Source organism: Chrysochloris asiatica, unplaced genomic scaffold, assembly GCF_000296735.1.
Source record: "Chrysochloris asiatica unplaced genomic scaffold, ChrAsi1.0 scaffold00116, whole genome shotgun sequence".
NCBI classification, from domain to species: Eukaryota; Metazoa; Chordata; class Mammalia; order Afrosoricida; family Chrysochloridae; genus Chrysochloris; species Chrysochloris asiatica.
The window spans coordinates 2,053,058-2,071,994 of record NW_006408634.1 but is presented as its reverse complement, the minus strand read 5'-3'; the positions used below and the strand labels follow the sequence as shown (position 1 = coordinate 2,071,994).

Below are 18,937 nucleotides of genomic sequence, written 5' to 3'. Positions count from 1 at the left end.
TGTTGGTTAGAACCACAGGAAGCTCAAGGCAGTGTGTCTGGTGAAATGGTGAGCTGGTGGCGCTGTGGGGTTTATAGGTCAGCTGGCCCCCCCCATCTCACTGGTGTAACTCCTAGCTCCTTGAGAAGAGCAGGGTTTGGGCTGGGTGTGGTGGGTTGAGGGGGAAAAAGACCTGCATGGGGAAAAAGACCTCATTGCACCTTTTCCTCCATCCACGGGAATCTGCTTTGCCAGCCATCCCTCTGCTACCAAAGCTGTCCATGCGATGGTGGGATTCACCGGTCAGTCTCCCTCTTGCCACCCCTGCTCGGCTTCTCCCAGCAAGCACCCCATCCACCTCTCTCACCTTTCTTAAGTTCAGGATGCCAGAATTTTCACATGTTTTATTGTGTGGCTCTTCTGTAACAACGGGGAGAATGGCACAGGATTGGCAGTGCTTGGTTCTGTTGGATTTACAGGGTCGCTGTGATGGCAAATAACAACCACCTTCCACAACCATAATGTTCAGACACAAGTGTTTGCTGTTTTCAGTTCTTAAAAAGCTTCATTTGAAACAGGATTCCAATTGTGCAAGAAAATCTTATATGAAAATTGGGTGCTAGGAGTAGGTCTTTCCTCCTTGTATCCACAGCTGATATTTCTAGGCCAGCTCTTTAAAATTAGACACTTGATGTGCATGCATATAAAGCAGTTTGAAAGAGTGGTTAACTGTTATAGTCTTGACGGGAGTCTCAAATCCTTGCTGAGCTTTAAATGCTCCTTCAGCCTTGATGCTGACTAACCATATAGCCTTTGTGATGTCTGGCATGTGCCGGATTTCAGTCTACTTGCCAGAGGATCTTTCTGCTCTGCTCAAATAGAGGCCCAATTGTTATGTGCCATGGAGTCCCTTCTGATTTATAGCCACCCTGTACATGGTGTCCGAGGCTATAAATCTTTGCAGGAGCAGAAAGCCTCCTCTTTCTTTCACAAAACAGCTGGTAGATTTGAACTGCTGACCTTGAGGTTCACAGCCCAATTCGTAACTACTACGCTACCAGAGCTCCTTAGAGGCCCAATGTCACTTTTGATAAATCTTTACAGTTATTAGACCCTGAGAAAGACATTGAGAAATATAACCGGCTTATTTGAGAAACTTGTTTTAGGACTATACTGTGATTAAAATGAACAGTACATTTTAAATTATGTGCCCTTAACCAATGATGGAAGAAAGACGCTAGTGGTGTAGTAGGTAAAGCATTGGACTGCAAGGTTGATGGTTCAAACCCACCAACTCTCTCCAGGACTAAGATGAGGCTATCTGTCATTATCTAGATTTATGAGGTCATTATCAAGATTTACAGCCTCAGAAACACTACTGGAATGGTTTTACTGTCCTATAAGGTTACTGTTACTCAGAATCAACTTACCAGTGGATTGGGTTTGGTGACATTGAGCCCCCAGGGCCCCCTCTGAAAGATAAGAAATACCAGGGAGACTAAAAACTAGGGGAAATTGGGCTGCTAACCACAAGGTCAGGGGTTCAAAGCCACCAGCCACTCACCAGAAGAAAAGGCAATCTGTTTCTGTAAATCTTACAGCCTCAAAAACCCTATTGGGATAGATCTGCCTTGGCCTACAGGGTCATTTAATGTACAGGGGTAGACTTATTTTTTTTAATCAACTAGGTAATCCACATACGTTTTCCATCTAGCCTTGCAAAGTCCCCACTCCTAACTTAATCCTGATTGTCTTCCACCCAATTACGATTTTGTAACTTAATTCCTGTTTCAGCTGTAAAAAGCCTCGTTCATTGCCCAGCAAAATGGCTGTGAACTGAGACATTTTCTCCCGTCTAAATCCATCTATATCCCTCAACAAGCTTTCCTTACTTTAAGCAGGAGGTTGTGATGTTACTACTCTTGGAAAAATTTGTCTATTTGTGTTGATATGACTTGTGATTAGAATTGGTTTACCAAGCTCTATTAAACACTGAATTTTTCCTGGACTCTCACCTGAATGATAGTCATCTAGAACAGTATTATAAAGTTGTTAAATTCCGTTGGTGCTGATGTGAGCTACTCTATTCAGTTTCCACAGAACAGCTGATGGCTTTCAGCTGCCAACCTTGTGATTCAAACTGACCCTCAGGTCCAGTGCGTTATTCTTCCTACGCCATACCAGACGCCGTTAGCACTGGCTAGCAATTGAAAGATTGGCAGTTCTTATCCACCCTGGGCCACTTCAAAAGACACATCCTGGGTGAACACTAAATCTTTACGGGAGCAGAAAGCCTCATCTTAATACCGCGGAACAGCTGACCTTATGGTTCACAGCCTGATTCGTAAGCTACCAATAGCTTCTTGTGTTTGCTGGTAGACTTCCCTATTCTGGCAGATAATGCAACCTGTGTATTGATTTGCCAACTAATTTTCTATGCATTGGTTCAATATCTTCTACATGTAGAATTTCATAGTATTAGGCAACTTTCTCAAGTTTTTCTTTATTAACATAAGAAATATAGGAGGTATAGTATATTTAATCCTTTCACTTGTTTGCCATTTGATCCCGTATAGATCATGAGACTTCAAAAAGTTTGGAGAAATTCCATTTTTTCTATGAGCTTTCTGAAGCTCCCCCACCCCCAATAGTCCTTTAAACTATTTCGTTTTCATACTTCACAGACCTTAATCCTTTAATATTGATTCCCTAAGACCTCCTTGGCGCAGGACAAGATGGAGCATCATCCACGGGTTGGTTTCAACCTGCAGCCTCTTCTGGAAGAGCTGAACGCGGAGGAGTTGAGTCAGTTCAAATCTCTACTGAAGTCCCTTCCTCAGGAAAGTATAGTTCACCAGCAAGAGTTCCCCAAGACTGAGATCGATGATGCCAACGGGAAGCAACTGGCAGAAATTCTCAACGGCTGCCGCAAGTACTGGGCGGAAATGGTGACCGTCCAGATTCTTGACAAAATGAACCGCGTCGATCTGTCTAAGAGAGCCATGGATGAAATCCAAGGTGAGGAGAAAATGGCCCACGTGGTGGGTTGGGGGAAGAATAGTGGTCTCCTGGGTTTTAGAAATGGCAAGAATAACCTTGGGCTTTGGAGAAGCTACCTATTTCCAAACAAATGCTACTGTTAATGTTTTTGGTGGCCCAGGAGTAGATTCCGACTCGGGAGAAGGCCTGCTTGCTTATACAGAGTAAAACTAGCCTCTAGGCTTTGGGTGACTAGCTTTTTCAAGACGATTCACCAGAACTTTATTACATGCTACCACTGGGTGAGTTCAAAGCCTGCCATCTGTTAATTGTGCAAACTGTTTGTGCTACCCAGAGACCTTGAGAGATGCCAGGCCTTCATCAAATGTGTCTGCGTCTTGAGTGTGAGGTTGTACCTCCTTTTGCTTCCAGGTGCCTTTGAATTGAATTGAATCTGAAGGCTGTTGGCCTCTAGAGGACTCCAGCCAGGTGGAGCTTTGTTCCTTCTTGAACGAAGGCTTCAGTGTGTGAGATGCCGATTTTTCTTGACTGCCCCCTGCACCTCTAATGGCTGAACGGCCAGTGTTAGAAGCAGAGTCTATTTAGAAGTAGGTTGTGGCCACTTCTAACTGGCCCTCCAGGACACGCCCCTTACTGGTCGGTCACCTGCTTGTCATATCCCAAGCACCTTCTAGTCATAAGCTTTCCCTATTTGCAGTACTCCCTCTCTGCTGGAATTCCATACACCTGGTACCCGTCATGTGTGGGAGGAGATTCTAGATCTTTCCAAAGCTCACAGAGAGAGAACTTTGAGAAGAAACTCATGAGACTCCCTCACCTGGCTGATCCCTTTTGTGGTGTTGGCTTTTGCTCCTGTATAAGACTTCATGTGTCTATAGGATTTCAACATCAATATATAGATAGAATCCTGGCACGGAGCTGTAAGCTAAGCGCTAGACTGCTGTGAGTTGGAACCGACTAGTCCACACTTAACAGCAACTACACACCTTCGGTACCGTCAGATCTGACTCATAGTGAACCCCATAACCAGGTAGAATTCCTTAGGGTTTCTGAAACTGTAAATCTCGCCTGCAGCGGCTAGTGCTGTGAATTGCCTTGCTTTCAGTTAGTGGCCAAATGCTTAACCCGGTGTTACACCACCAGGGCTCCTGATCAGCAGGGCCCTAAGGCGGCGCATTCACTCCAGGATATTTCAAACTGCTCGGCTCCCTCAGTCCCCCTAGTGCCTCTGTACCACCAATACCACAAGTGGGTGGTTTTAAAGAACAAATGGTCTCTCAGGTTTTGAGGCTAAAAGTCCGAGTACGGGTATTGGCAGTTATGATGATGTTGTCAGTAACTCTGGGTACGCCTTGGTTCCATGGTTTCTAGACAGACGACCCCTACTTGGCATCTATCTTCATGTGTTTGCACTCTGGTCTGCTAGAACTCGTTAAGGATGTACCCTAAACAAGTGGTTTTATCTAGAGTTGGCTTATAGCTGAAACAGCACATACTGGGTTCATGTGACAGATGGCAGTCAGCTTCTCAGTTTAGGGGTTCAGGATGCCAGCTCCAGGGGAAAGCTTCGTCTCTATAGGCCCCGGAGGAGGTCCCTGTCTCCAGAGCGTCTGCCGCTGTCTTCCTCATGTTTACTACTTGCTAGCTTGAATTTTTTTATCCTCTGAGGAGATTGTTTGCCACCTGTTCCTCGGGAACCTTACACAGCTATGATTCCACAGCACTTTCGTCTATTTGTTAACATAACAAACTCCTTCTCAAGTGAAATTCTAAGTGCTATACAGTCGGTTGGGCTCTTTCTTGTAGGGTTTTGAACCACGAACCTTAAGGTTCAGACCAACCTTTGCAGTTACAGTGCAAACCCCACAGTGCCACACCCGGATTCCTAACATAGGTATAGGAGTTCAGATTTACAACATAATGCCAGGGCACTTCAAAAAATCTATTCTCCCTATTTCTCATAAACTCTTTGAAGCACTTTCCTCGTATTCTAGGGGATATAATTCAGCTCATAACAGCGATTGGTGTATGACCTTATTATCAAAACTCAAATCCCTCTTTCCAGAGCTCACAGCTGCAAACATGGAGTGAGTCATGGCTTCAATATTAGTTTTTGGGGATCCAACTCCAATAACTGGATCCATAATACTAAGCTATCTTTTCTCTTGAAAACACATGCCAATAGTATTCCCACTTGGATCAGGGTTCCTAGCTAAACAGATTACTGTCTTTTGTGGACCCCCAAGGGTGTTTTCCAACTCTACCTGGCCTCTGGAGATTACAAACTTGAACTTGAAAAGTGCTATCCAACCCATAGTGACCCTCTAGAGGGTTTCCAAGGAGTGACTGGTGAGCTTGAACCACCAACCTTGCAGTTCAAACTGACTTTGCCGTCTAGCGCATTAGCCCACAGTGCCACACCAGGACTCCTACGAACATGAAAATAGAAATCTCTGAAACCCAAGAGTTCGCTGTTTAACAGGATTTGCTTCTGAAAGAGAATTCTCCTTTTTCAGAATCTGCTGTGAAATCACTTCGTGAAATAAAGGCCTCTATGGTAGGTAAGTCGTCTTGTGCAATTGTTTGAGATTCTGAAACTTTGGTGACTTACTTGAGTCCTACTGAGCATTAAGACTATTAAGGAATGCAGGAAGTATAGGAAGGACTTAACTGTCCTGCTGGCTATAATAACATGATGTGAAAAGCTCAAAATAAAGGCAGTTCTGCATTTGGGAAAGAATGAGCCTTCCCTTTGAATTAGATTAAATTGGGTAATATGCTTGGCTAACTGGTGGTTGGCGTCCGAGTCCACACAGACTTCAGAAGAAAGGTATGATCTATTTCTCAAAAATTGGCTGCTGAAGGTGATCTCCGTCTCCGTTCTCTAGAGCTGCCGTAACAGGTACGAGTGGGGTAGGGTAGCTCAACAGGAAGTCTGACTTCAGGGTACCTGCTATCGGGGGAGGTTTCCTGTCACCTCTGGAGGTGGGTCCTTGTGCTTCCTGAGCTCCTAGGTGTGACAGTCATGTGACTTGATAGTCATGTGACTTGGCATCTCTGCTGCTCACTTGTGTTTTCTCTTGACCCGGTCTCCTTACGTAGCCCTGACGGCTTAGTCCCAAATGGGATTCCAACCACAACAAGCTACCGTGCGGATTTTTAAGACCTAACTCAACCCGTAATGAGTGCTATAAGATGAAATTCTACTCACATAAGGTCGCCAAGAGTCCTGGCCTTTCTGGCTTGGATTTTGTTGTAAAGCTGACTGTCACATGGTCAATCACATGTGCAGAGCATATAGAATTCAAAACTTCCAATACTGACCTAGAAGCAGATCCCACCATACAAGTCTCTTGAGGGAAGTACCTCAGGGTGGTTTCAAACTGCCGACCTTTAGGCTAGTTAAGTACTGTTGATCTATCTAGGGTTCCCAAGGGGGCCCGTTGACTCACCAGTTCATTTTTCCCAAAGTTGCTTTTGAGATCTTTGTTCATGTTGCTGTGTTCCTTCCTAACCTGGCTTTGAGGGGGGAAGTGATCTAATCTAGTACTGCATTATTTTCATATCATCTAGACTAGAGACCCGCGTGATTGAGCGTGGAGCCATTTTTAAAGTCCCACCATTTCCCAGAATTCTCAGTTGTGTCATTGTAACAAGCCCATAAATTTTTTGTTTTTCCCTTTCTCCAGAAATGATGCCAACTCCAGAACCAAAAAAGTCAAACTTGGAAGACCTAGAAGAAATGCTAAAAGCAGTTCCAGGTTGGTCTTCGGCCTCAAATAAATGCTGAGTATGCTTAAAGGGGATGCGGGGGTTTCAGGGGGAAGCAGGCCTCTGCTGCCCTTTCCCACTCCTGGGAATTCGTCTCTCAGATCTCATTTTACTGGAGAATGCTCACTACCCACAAGAACCGAAATGGAAGGGAAGGTGGACTTCGGAGTAGATCGGGTGTTCGGCTCTCAGCAAAAGATACGTGTGTGTAGGGCATTCCTCTCAGATTGTAGAGGCTGTTTTTGCTAAATAGCCGAGATAACACAGACATACACAACTAGCCTAAATTCACTTAGTGATCAATCTTTGGATTCTTGGAGGTGTAGTTACCACTGAGTCGGCTCTGACCTTGTAACAAATGTTGCCAGTCTTGTGCTATCTTCCTAAAAGCTGGTACGTTGGAGCACATGCTAGTTAGAACAAGGTAGGCAAGCCCAAATCTCTTTTCCTTCTAAAGAACATTCATTGCATGGTGCAGTTGATCTTTCTGATAGTCTGACAGCTATTGTTTCATTGACGTATACTTAAATACTATCAACTTTGACAGTAAATATACAATTTTTAGTAAGTTTGCATTGAAGTAGCTCTCCAGTACTCTCCGATTATTTTTTTTTTTTTTTTTTTTTTTTACAATCGGCCCTTCACTCCCACGATCCCTATGGTGATTTCTGTGTAGGCTGCCACCTGGAGGTGACCACTTAATCTACTTGGTGATTGGATTTGTCTTTTATGGACGAGTGGCCCTTTGGGGCTGAATGCTGGTCTCACCTGCGCCATTGTGACCATCATATTAGTCCTTTTATTTCTGAGTGGCGCTGGTTTTAAACCACACTCTGGTTATCCATTCGCCACTTAGATTTTTTTTTTTTTTTTTTTCTTTCCGTACTTTCTTGACTTATAAACGTACTCCTACGTTTTTCTTGGGAGATAACTAATTAAGACTAATAGTGACTCTGTATATGGTTTGAACTGCAAAGTCAGTGGTTCAAGCTCACCAGCCGCTCCTCGAAAACCCTATACAGGATCGTTATGGGTCAGAACTGACTCAATGGCACATAACTACATACTGTTTCCACCCAATGGCTGGTGAGTGAATCACTGGTCATGGAGGTTCACACTGACCTTGTGGTCCAGTGCTTGTACCATACACCTGGACTCCTTGGGTGGCGGGGTGGATACCTACCTGAGTTGTCATCCGACTTGACCACAGCAGGCTCTGTTGGAATTGCTACTCAGGATATGAGTAAAGATTTGAGACCATCCTATTCTCCTGATAAAACTTTCTCCAGCTCAGTGGAGAAAAAATAAACTATTTACTATAAGTAGTATAGGAGTCCTGGTGTGGTGCTGTGGGTTAATGCACCAGACTGCATCACCACTTGATAACCGCAAGGTCGGCGGTTCAAAGCTGCCCATCACCGGCTTCTCAGAAACTATACAGGGTCGCTAAAAACAACGCATGTAGTATAGAGTTTTGTTGTCTACTGATAAATCTTAAATTGCATTGACAAACGTACACCAGTTCAGCACGTCCTGCAGGTATAAGAATTCAGTGCGATGAGTTACATTCTTTAATATTTACCCAAGTGGTTTCCCCTCTCCCCAATTAATATAAAATCTGCTGTCCCTTAAACCTCCTCTGGACCCTTCCCACACACATAGATCTTAATGCAAAGTAATGCTGAAGGCCAATTACCTTGGTTTGAAAAAATTTCTTGAGACGGCAGTTTTTGTTTTAAGCTTAAAGATCTCAGCAGTAATTTCAAGGGTTCCTCCAAGACCCACACTGTAAACAGTTAGGAGAATTTCGATTTTTTTTTTTTTTGCTGTGCATTTTTTTCCCCTTTCAAGATTTCTTATGTGGAATCTTAGATGTTGGTCTTAGCATTTGGAAACAATAGCTAGGCACAATCTAGTTTTTCGGGTCTCGTGATAAAATGAGGCAGTTGTTCATGAAGGCAGCGAACTACACGTTCCATCTCCTTTTATTCTCAACTGTTGCCTCAGGTGTGAATTGAGACCACTTGCTGCTCCTTAGATGGCCATTTAGAAGCCTTTAGAAGAGCACACACACCCCACCCCACCCCCTACATAATAACATTGAGTTTTGGTTTTAAAACTTATTTCATAATTTTGGAGAATAAAAGTCCAGAATCTGTTAGAGCCAATTGTCCTGAAGGATCTAAGGAAGAATTCTTTTCTTGGCTTTTTCCAGTTTCTTAATGGCCCAGGCATACCTTGGCTTAGAAAGACCTGAACATTCTTCAGGATTTAACAACACATCTATTAAAAAAGCAGCTGTAATGTAATATGTTGAGTTTTGTCTATTTCCTATGACTCTGCAAGCAAGTCCCTTGTTTTAAGTGGTCATGAGTCCTATTGCTCACATGTCCACAAACAGACATTGTACCTTCTAGCCACACAATATGGGTAGAGTATTTGGATTACGCCCTGAACTTCTTAGAGCCTGTTTGTATCATGTTTCTGTGACAGGAAGCATAACTTTATTTTCTGCCAAGTCTAACTCTAGTCTTTGTTTGTTTCGGTTTATAGATTTTAAGGTAGAAGATGCCACCAACCTAGAAACCTCCCACTATATGATACTAAAAAAACCAAATCCCGGTCAGTATCATTTCTTCCTGGGCTGAGTTTTGTAATTTGTATAAGCCTTTATTTATTATACCTTTTACTACCTTAAGCACTTTCCTAATGAGTAAGAAACTATCCCTTGTCTGTCCCCCTACCTTATGTCACAGATGTTACAACAAATCACTTTAGAACTGAATTGAAGACCAAATTTGATCAAATCTGGAAGAACAACTTCTGCCCTGAAGCCACTGGAAACTTTCCTATTGTCACCGAGAGATACAAGGCATTGATCCCATTCTGCAATCCTCAAATACTTACGGGGCCACTCACCCACACCGTGGTGCTGCACGGGGCTGCTGGTGTTGGGAAAAGTACGCTGGCCAAGAAGTTGATGACCGAATGGACAGATGGCAACCTCGCCAGGAGATTCCAATTTGTTTTCTATCTCAACTGCAAGCAACTCAACCAGATGGGGCCATGCAGTTGTGCTGAGCTAATTGCCAAGGACTGTCCTGAGTTGGACGACGCCTCTCTGGAGGTGATCGCCAAGTCACAGAACGTCCTGGTCGTCATTGATGATTTTGATGAGCTGAGTTACTCCCCTGGAGCGCTGATCCGTGATATATGTGATGACTTGAAGACACAGAAGCCGGTACCCATCCTCTTGAGCAGTTTGCTAACGAAGAAAATCTTGCCCAGAGCAACAGTCCTGATCACCACTCGATCCTGGGCGCTGAGGGAACTCCGGCTCTTGATGGGAGAGCCACTCGTCATCATAAAAATTGAAGGCTTCTCAGAAACGGACAGGAAGGACTATTTCTTGAAAAACTTCGAAGATGAATATGAAGCCATGAAAGCCTTTGACTTGATAAAGAGCCATACAGCTTTGTTCCCCATGTGCTCGGCACCCATAATGTGCTGGCTCGTCTGTAAGTGTCTGAAGCTGCAGATGGAGAAACGGGAGGACCCCACTGCCACGTGTCAAACCACCACATCTCTATTCCTGCATGTCCTGTGCAATCAGTTCTCGCGGGTACCTGGCGCCTGCCCCAGTCGGAGCTTCCAAGCCCCGTTGAAGGTTCTGTGTCTCCTGGCAGCTAGGGGTGTGTGGAAACACACATCTTTATTTGCAGGGGAGGATGTCAACTGCCTTGGTGTGAAGGAATCCGAGATTAGCCCTTTCCTAGGAAATATCATTCAGAAGGACAAAGACAACGAAAACTACTACTCCTTTGTCCATCTCAACATCCAGCAGTTTCTAGCCGCCATATTTTACATTCTAGGGAGTGAGGAGGAAGACCAGGAAAACCACAGGAAGGACATTGGGGATATACAAAAGCTGTTCACCACTGAAGAAATACTGAAGAACCCCAACCTGACCCAGTTAGGATACTTCATATTTGGCCTCTTGAGCAAAAACAGTGCCAAGGAGCTGGAGACAAAGTTTGGCTACCGAGTGTCAAGCGGGGTCAAAGAGGAATTGCTGACATGGAAAGTGAAGCCCATCAAGTCCAAACCCTTCTTGTGGTCGGCCATGAAGGACACTTTCCGCTGCCTCTATGAATCTCAGGAGGAGGAATTTGTGAGGGACGCCATGGCCCCTTTCACCGAACTGTCTCTCCACCTGAGAGATGAAATCGACATGACACATGCAGCTTTCTGTCTCAAGGGTTGTCACAATCTGCAGAAGCTTTCGCTGAAGGTAACAAAGGAGATGTTTGTGCAGCATAAATCCTTGAAATCACAGCCTGAGAGGTAAGGGGGACTCGTTTTTCACTCTGGTTTTGCTGGTCTTCGGCCTCCTCCCATGGTCCATTGCAACGAGGCCAGACTCTTCATTCCTTGTTTGTTGCTGTTGAGTGTGTTCCGACTTGTGGGCAGAGACGAGCCTGTCCAGTGGGGGTTCGAGGCTCTTCAGAAGCAGATCCCCGGGTCTTTGTTCCGAGGCACCTCTGGGTGAATTTCCAACTGACAACCTGATTGTTCCAGCACTTAACTAGTTGAACAACTCAAGACCACACTCTCCTGCTTTTCTCTTAAGTGCCCACCTGGTTTTGCAGTTGGTTCCGATTCCCTAGCAAGCCGCTAATCGTTTTCCTAGGAACCAGTAGTGGATTTGAACTGCAGACCTTCAGTTAGCAGTCCAGTGCTTATCCTACGGAGCTGTTGTTCCTCTTCTGTTAATAGCATTCAAGATGAGGAGCATGACAGGATTATGAATTGGGACCTCTTTACTCCATTCCCACTTTAGTAAGCATCATTTATCACCGATTTAACATTTTTCACATACGTAACTTGAGATCATTTGCATCACTGATTATGTAAGCATTAACCAGTGTCCTTTGTCAAATCTCATCTCCATAAACAAAATCTATAAGTTTCTTATTTTTTACCCTATGTCCCTTTTTCTCCAACCACTCGTAACCCCTATTGAACTGATTTATATTTTCTTACATCTCTGGGTAGCACTCTGGGATAACTCGCTGGACTGTAAGGTCCATTTGAACCATAAGGTTAAGTTGGTGGTTTCAAATTCACCAGCTACTCTTGGGGAAACTCTGTACAGGATCACTGAGTCAGAACTGATTCCAAGGCACTTAATATGCACATCATGTTTATTATGATCACGTAGTATTCATCCTTTTGTAATGAACTTCATGGAATTAGAACTAAAGCTATAAACTTCATGGGAGCAGAAAACCAGGTCTTTGTACTATGGAGTGGAACCACCACACTAACCGGGCTTTTCTCAGACGCTGTCACGTTGGTTCTGGCTCATGGAAGCCAACACATGTTAAGTCCAGCACCATTCTCCCCATCTTTTTTCAGTAGTTAAAAACTAAGCTTACATGTTAATATGTAAAGATAACACCCCTAAGTAAGTCTTCAAATAACCCCCCTACTTGACAACATATATTGCTCTCAATGTTTTTCCCATGATGGCCTTAGGACTTTAATATAATCACTGGTCCAGCAATGTCTGACACAGTCATGTGTTGGATGGTGGTATTAAACATTGAATTATCCAGTTCACACTGGAGGGTACGCAGTGCCTATGGTTAACTCACATGACTGTTTAAGGTTAGAGGTTTATAGCCCACCCAGAGGCAGCTCTGAAGATAGACCTGGTTACGTACTTTGCAGTTTTAATCAATATCCAGAAATGTAAATTCTTCATCTGAGCGTCTCCTCCACTTGTCCGTGCCCTGAAGGTACCAGAGGGAGCAACGCCTTCTCGACACCTGGATGGACTTGTGTGCGGCCTTCACTTCAAACAAGAACCTGACGTCTCTGGAAGTCAACCAAAGCTACCTGAAGGACTACGCAGTGGTGATTCTGGCCGAATGCTTAGCCTCCAAGACAAACGGTCTCCAGAAGGTGGCGTAAGTAAAAGCCAGAACTCGTTGGATCTAAGTTGTGTTTTCATATCAAATCAATAAAAAAATAATTGAATCCCTGTCCCAGGAGTGTGATGCCGGAGGGTTAGCTTAAGATTACAAGGTCAACGATTCAAACTCAGCCGTTCCTCAAACCCTATGCAAGGTCAATATGGAACTAACTCGGTGGCACTTAACCAGAATCTAACCAGGTGTCCTAAATACAAGGCATTGAAGGGGGGGGTTCCCGTCATTACAGTAACTTCAGTGAAGATATGAACTAAGGTTTAGACAAAGAAAATACACCGTAAGTGTGAGGCAGGGGATGTAGGAAGGACATCAAGATCCTTGGGTCAGTTCTAATTTAATTATGACACTCGGAGGTAAACCAGAGTTTAGCGTCTATTGAAATTTGGGGCTGGATATTTTCTTGAAGGAGCTCTGATAGTGTAGTGGTTACAAATTGGGCTGCTAACCTCTCAGGGTCAGCAGTTCGAAACTACCAGCTGTTCCACGGGAGAAAGATGAGGCTTTCTGTTCCTGTAAAGATTTACAGTAAAGATTTACAGCCTCGGAAACCCTGTTACGGGGACGCTATGAGTCGGAACCAACTCCATCGCACATACCAAGAGTTTTCTTGGTGAGACATAGTGAACGTCTTGTGTGCATGGTAGCATCTTTAGAAAGAAGCAGCCTTAACTCCTAACTCCTACTTAATAGATAACAGAGCACCCCTCCTCCCCACAAGATGGTGATGACCAAGAGTCCCTGGGGTGGGGGGGGTGCGAGTGCTCAGTCACCTGGTTGAGGCCTCTGCATGTAGAGATGGTCAATGCTCAAAGCTCATCTAGCATTTGATGTCTGCTACTCTGGTAGCGTAGTGGTTAACAAATCGGGTTGTGAACCACAAGGTCAGAAGTTCAAAACTACCAGCTGCTCCGTGGGAGAAAGATGAGGCTTTCTGCTCCCGTAAAGATTTACAGCCTCGGAAACCCTGTACCGGGTCACTATGGGTCGGAACCAACTCCACGGCACTTAACAGCAGCAGCATGGGACTTGAGTTCCCGGCATTGGTGATTTCAGTGGTAGGAACAATCACCATCTCTTCACAGAAAGACTCCCAGCCGATTCCCCTGTCATGGCACAGCTACTGGGTATCCCTTTCTCATAGTTTGAGGTGACTTAATGAAATGACCTCAAATTTCTAAGGCTTAACAACTGTGCCTTTGTTTCTAGCTACACACCAGCATCGTTCCAGAAACTCAAGGTTTCGTCTTTCTTGTCTAGGCTGAACAACGTTTCACCTGCTGATGCTTACGAGGAACTCTGCGCTGTTTTCTGTAACCAGAAGACTCTAACCCATCTGACCCTTCAAAGCAATGGCTTGAATATGCTGCCCTTGTTATGTTCGCAGATCTTGACCTACCCAGAAAGTAACCTGCAATACCTCAGGTGTGTCTTAACCATCGCTAAGAGCTCCGCATCCAAACAAAGCTGCCAATCAGGTCTCAATTGAATTTGACAAGAGTCTGTTGAATGTGGTTGGACTTAGCTCACAACTGCATTGTTCCTTTCCCCCCCCACTGCCCTTATCTGTAGACCAGCAAGAACACATGTCTATTCGGCTTGAGTCTTAGTCTTGGAAAGGGGCTTACCCTGAAGGGGGCCGACCGCTTGCCTTGATGACTCCCCATTGCCTTGTTCTTGTTTTCCCATACAGGTTGGGGGTTGGTTCTGTTACCATTCCACGGTGGGGTGAGTTCTCACTTGCCCTGAAAACCAACCAGTCGTTAACCTGCCTGAACCTCACGGACAATGAGCTCTCAGATGATGGTGCAAAGCTGCTGTGTAAATCGCTGAAGGAATCAAACTGTTCCCTGCAGAGGTTGTCGTAAGTCGTTCTCGTAGTCTGTGAAGCCGCATCTTCGTTTGAGGTCTGGGCCATGAAATAATACCAGTCACTGAACAGAGCCGATTCCATGGCACTTAATAGAAACCCTTGGTCCCAAGCCCATGGCCCTCCTCCCTGTCCCTTCCTGTTAGTGACCCACCACCACAGGAAAGAGGGAAGAATGCTGTAACTGAGGACTCTGCAGCATCTGGGAGCAGCGAGGGTTGGACTCGGAAAGAGTTCCTACCATCATAACGCTTCTGTAATAACTCTGCAGGTTGGAAAACTGTCGTCTTACAGAAGGCTGTTGCGAGGATCTCTCCATTTTGGTCAGAAAAAAGAAGCTGACACATCTGTGCTTGGCCAAGAATGAGCTTGGGAATGGTGGGGTGCAGCTTCTGTGTAAGGGCTTGAGTGACCCCAACTGTAAACTGCAGACCCTGGTGTAAGTCTCCACTGGCTGCCTTAACCTTAGGGGTGGGGCTCTCTGTGTGTGTCGGTGTCTCTTAAAAGAAACACTGTAATGGCATTGCTCTTAGATACTGTTGGGTCTGTTCAGGGCCACCCTATGCCCACCCGACTTGAGGAAACCCCTCTCCAATTCTGTCTACCTTCACAATATCAAGTTTGAGCCTGGTACCTTTTCCATGTAAGGTACCATAATCTGACTACAGGAACTGGTCCAGTCCTAGGACACTGGACTCAGCCTAGTAGACTTATGGGTGACATAATCTGGTTTCACAAAATGCTCCTAACTCTGGTCACTTAGTTCAGACCAACCCAGTGGAACCAGAGAAGAAAAGCTTCTGGAAACAGAGCACACCCAAGGAGCCTTGTGGGCTTAACATGTATGATCCCCATGAGTTGCAATTGACTTTGAGAGCAAGAGGTTTGGAATTTATCTGGATCTGTCTACCCTGCTACACTGTCTTCATCGCCGAGTTTCTACACATGATTAAAATTGACTGGAAGATCATGGTGTTAGAGCTCTAGGCCAACAGATGTGTCCGTGTGTGATTAGTTTTGTTGTTTTTTTTTAAACTTCCAGGCTGTGTTGCTGTGAAATAACAGACAATGGCTGCAATCATCTCGCAAAGTTTCTCCTAAAAAAGTCGAGCCTGACGCAATTGGATTTGGGGCAGAATCGCTTAGGAGTTACGGGCCTGATTTCTCTGTGTGAGACCTTGAAGGATCCAGTGTGCAACCTGAAATGTCTCTGGTAAAATATATTTGTCTCTATCTGAAATGAGAAATTTGCAGGTTTGCCTAATGCAAATGACTGTAAAATGGATCCAAGCAAAATGGAGTCGTTGACACGTCCCATCTCTTATCTGGGACGTTATTTTGGGTCTAATGGCAAAGTGTACAACCCATGCCAAAGGCTGTGTGGCCTTTGATCTTCATCAGTACTATTTTTAAGTCCTCTTCACTTAACAGGAAGCATGCTTGTTATCTGCAGATCAGATGACTGAGTCTTCTAATGCTGACGGCACATTCTTCACATAACTTGGATTCTTTGCTCAGCATACAGATAGTGAATGAGTATGTTGTTAAGTGCCGTCGAATGAGTATGGTGAAGAAAATTCTGGTATACAACTTTATAACCATGGCTCCACCTTGTTCTATTCAAGCACAGTTACTTGATAGTTTGTGTTTATCCATAGCTTGTCAAGGCTTTCCATAGTCAATAAAGCACAGGTAAGATATTGTATTCTCAGCTCTCAGCCAAGACCCACCTGACCTTAGCAGTGATACCCCTCACTCCATGTCCTCATCTAAAGTCAGCTTTATCCTCTGGCGATTCATTGTCAGTGTACTATTGAATTATCTTCAGCGGAATTTTCTTGCATGCGTGATAGTAATGATACTGTCTACATTCTGTTGGGTCCACTTTTCTTAGGGATAGGCACAAATAACCGATCCCTTCCAATCAATTCTCCAAGTTTCTTGGCATCCTCCAGTGCTGAGCATCAGTTTGCAGAAACATTTCCATATGTATCCCATCCATTCCCAAAGCCGTCATGGTCTTTACCAATGTCTTCAGTTCACCTTGCACGTCTTCCTTCGAGGCTTTGATCATACGCTACCTCGTGAAATGGTTGAACATGGACCTTTTCCTTTGGGTACACTGAGTGAGTATTCCTTCCATCTTTTAATGAATTCTACGTCATTCAATATTTGCCCATGGAATGCTTTAATATTGCAAGTTTGAGGCTTGAGAAGTGCTGAGCGGATGTCTACCTTGTGGTTTTCTTACTCTCCAGGTATTTGCACATTTCATTCTAATACTTTGTCTTAAGTTGCCCTTTGGAATTTTTCTGTTCAATTCTTACTTTGCTTAAGTATCTGTACATGAGAAAACAAGTGTCCGTCTCTTCTAACAAATATTTTTGGTCTTTTAAGTGACCTTTTGCTTTTTTCGATCTTGATGTCATCCAACAACTCTTCTGGTCTTCTTCAATGCCTAATGCATAAGTCTCTTCTTGAGATGACTTTCTAAATTCAAGTAGGATATATTCAAAGTTATATTGATCTCAGTTGGATCTGTTGTTAATTTTCTTCAGCTTCAGCCTGAGTCTGCATAGGAGCAATTGATAGGTCTGCCCTTGCCTTGTTCTGGCTTTTCTACCATCTCTTTCCACAGATGTAATCTATTTGATTTCTCTGTATTCAGTCTGGTGAAGTCCATGAATTAATAGTCCTTTATTATATTCTAGCATGTGATCGCCAGCATCATTTCAATCACCAAGACCATATTTTCCAACCACTGGTCATACCTCTTGTTTTCCAATCTTTGCATTCGGTTCCAGACTGAAAAAAAATTATATATTGAATTCTTCGTTTTATAGTTACTGGTTTAGTGGTTAACTGGTCTTCCTTATAGGCCTTAAGGATAGTCCATCACAGATAAAATTCTTTTGATGAATGTGATGCTATTCTTTCATATAATTTTTTCACTTCCACCATACTAAACCATGTGTGATACAGTATTAGTTAGCCATTTTTTATCTGTCAATTTCAGCTAATGCCTAAGATAACCTGTTTGTGTTCTACTTCATTTTTGTCAACTTCTAATTTTCCTAGACTCATAGATCCCATGTTAAAATTACTGGTATTTATACCTGTTTCCCATTTTGAATTGTGCCCCATTCACAAGAAGGCCCTGAAATCTGCACCATTCTTGTCATTCCTCAACTCATTGAGGAGACAGTCTTCCTTCCTCAGTTGTGTTTTAAGTACCTTTCAAGCTGAGGAACTCATTTTCAGCACTGACCATATTCTGGTGCTGTTTATGTGCACATTTTTTTCAGAATATCTAACAGTGATCTTCCACTAGTGTTTTCAGAGGCTAAACATTAAGCCGTTTCCCCCCGCCTTTTATTTATTTTAATGTTTTTTTTAATTGTGGATTGAGTGAAAGTTTACAGGGCACATCATCAGTTTCACATTCAACCCCATTCATATAGCTTGTTTCATTACATTGATTATAATCCCCTCCATATACTATCAGCTCAAAGTATTTTTCTCTATTTACTTTAGCTTTTTAAAAAAACACACAAAAAAACACACTCAGGCATATATAATTTACATCTGCAAAAGGCACATTGTACAAGTCTGCTCCTGGCCACCAGCTCTTAATCCTTCTCTTCTTAGTCCATGAATCTAGAGTCCTCAGTCGCTCCCCCTCTCCTTGCCCCCATCTCTGGCGCTGCTGCTTCTCTGGATAAGGTCCTGCACTCTGCTTGTGCGCTTCTCTCTTGGTGGTCCTAGGGTCCTCTGTTTCTGGGCAGTAAGATTAACCACTCCCCTTTTTTTGTTACAAAACTTCTACCTTTATAATTGTGACAGTCATGATAACGGTTATTCACTACTGAATCTTACGAATCTTATCCCCATCTCCTTTCACCAGACTCAATCTAGACAAGATGACAGCTATTCAGTGGGGACTTTCTTTCCCCCCACACTCTTAACTAAGCTCCCTCTTGAAACCTTGTAAGCCAGTCACTTCGTGCCTTTATTGTCCCCTCATTTTAGATAGCCAATGTCTAAGTTCCCGTCCCCTCTGTGCACAGAGGGAATAGCATTAATATTTGATTTGAAGACTCTTTCCTTCTTTGTTGGTATTTAGAGTAACTACTTCTCTGAGTATAATGTATCTTCTGTCACTGTAGCTGTTCCAGTCTGCTTGTCCTTTCTAGTGGGAATGTCTCACCTCTCAAGGTTGTGGATGAGACTCAGGATTCCACCTAAGGTCCAGGATTCCACCTAAGGTCCTATACTCTGTAAAGGCTTTGCATGAGGCCTATTTCCCTGGGCAAGTTGTAGAACC

The 18,937-nt window shown here is 43.9% G+C and overlaps 1 protein-coding gene across 1 annotated transcript in view; it reads left to right on the top strand.

Annotated features, from left to right (window-relative positions):
- The first annotated feature begins 2,714 nt into the window (after positions 1-2,714).
- Positions 2,715-18,937, top strand: part of LOC102821181 (NACHT, LRR and PYD domains-containing protein 2-like) — a 20,729-nt gene continuing 4,506 nt past the window's right edge. Inside the window, exons 1-8 of the mRNA XM_006868302.1 lie at positions 2,715-2,997; positions 5,496-5,540; positions 9,507-11,094; positions 12,552-12,722; positions 14,004-14,168; positions 14,437-14,607; positions 14,885-15,052; positions 15,656-15,826. Of these exons, the coding sequence (XP_006868364.1) occupies positions 2,715-2,997; positions 5,496-5,540; positions 9,507-11,094; positions 12,552-12,722; positions 14,004-14,168; positions 14,437-14,607; positions 14,885-15,052; positions 15,656-15,826 (2,762 nt within the window). The remainder of the gene's footprint in view (positions 2,998-5,495; positions 5,541-9,506; positions 11,095-12,551; positions 12,723-14,003; positions 14,169-14,436; positions 14,608-14,884; positions 15,053-15,655; positions 15,827-18,937) is intronic.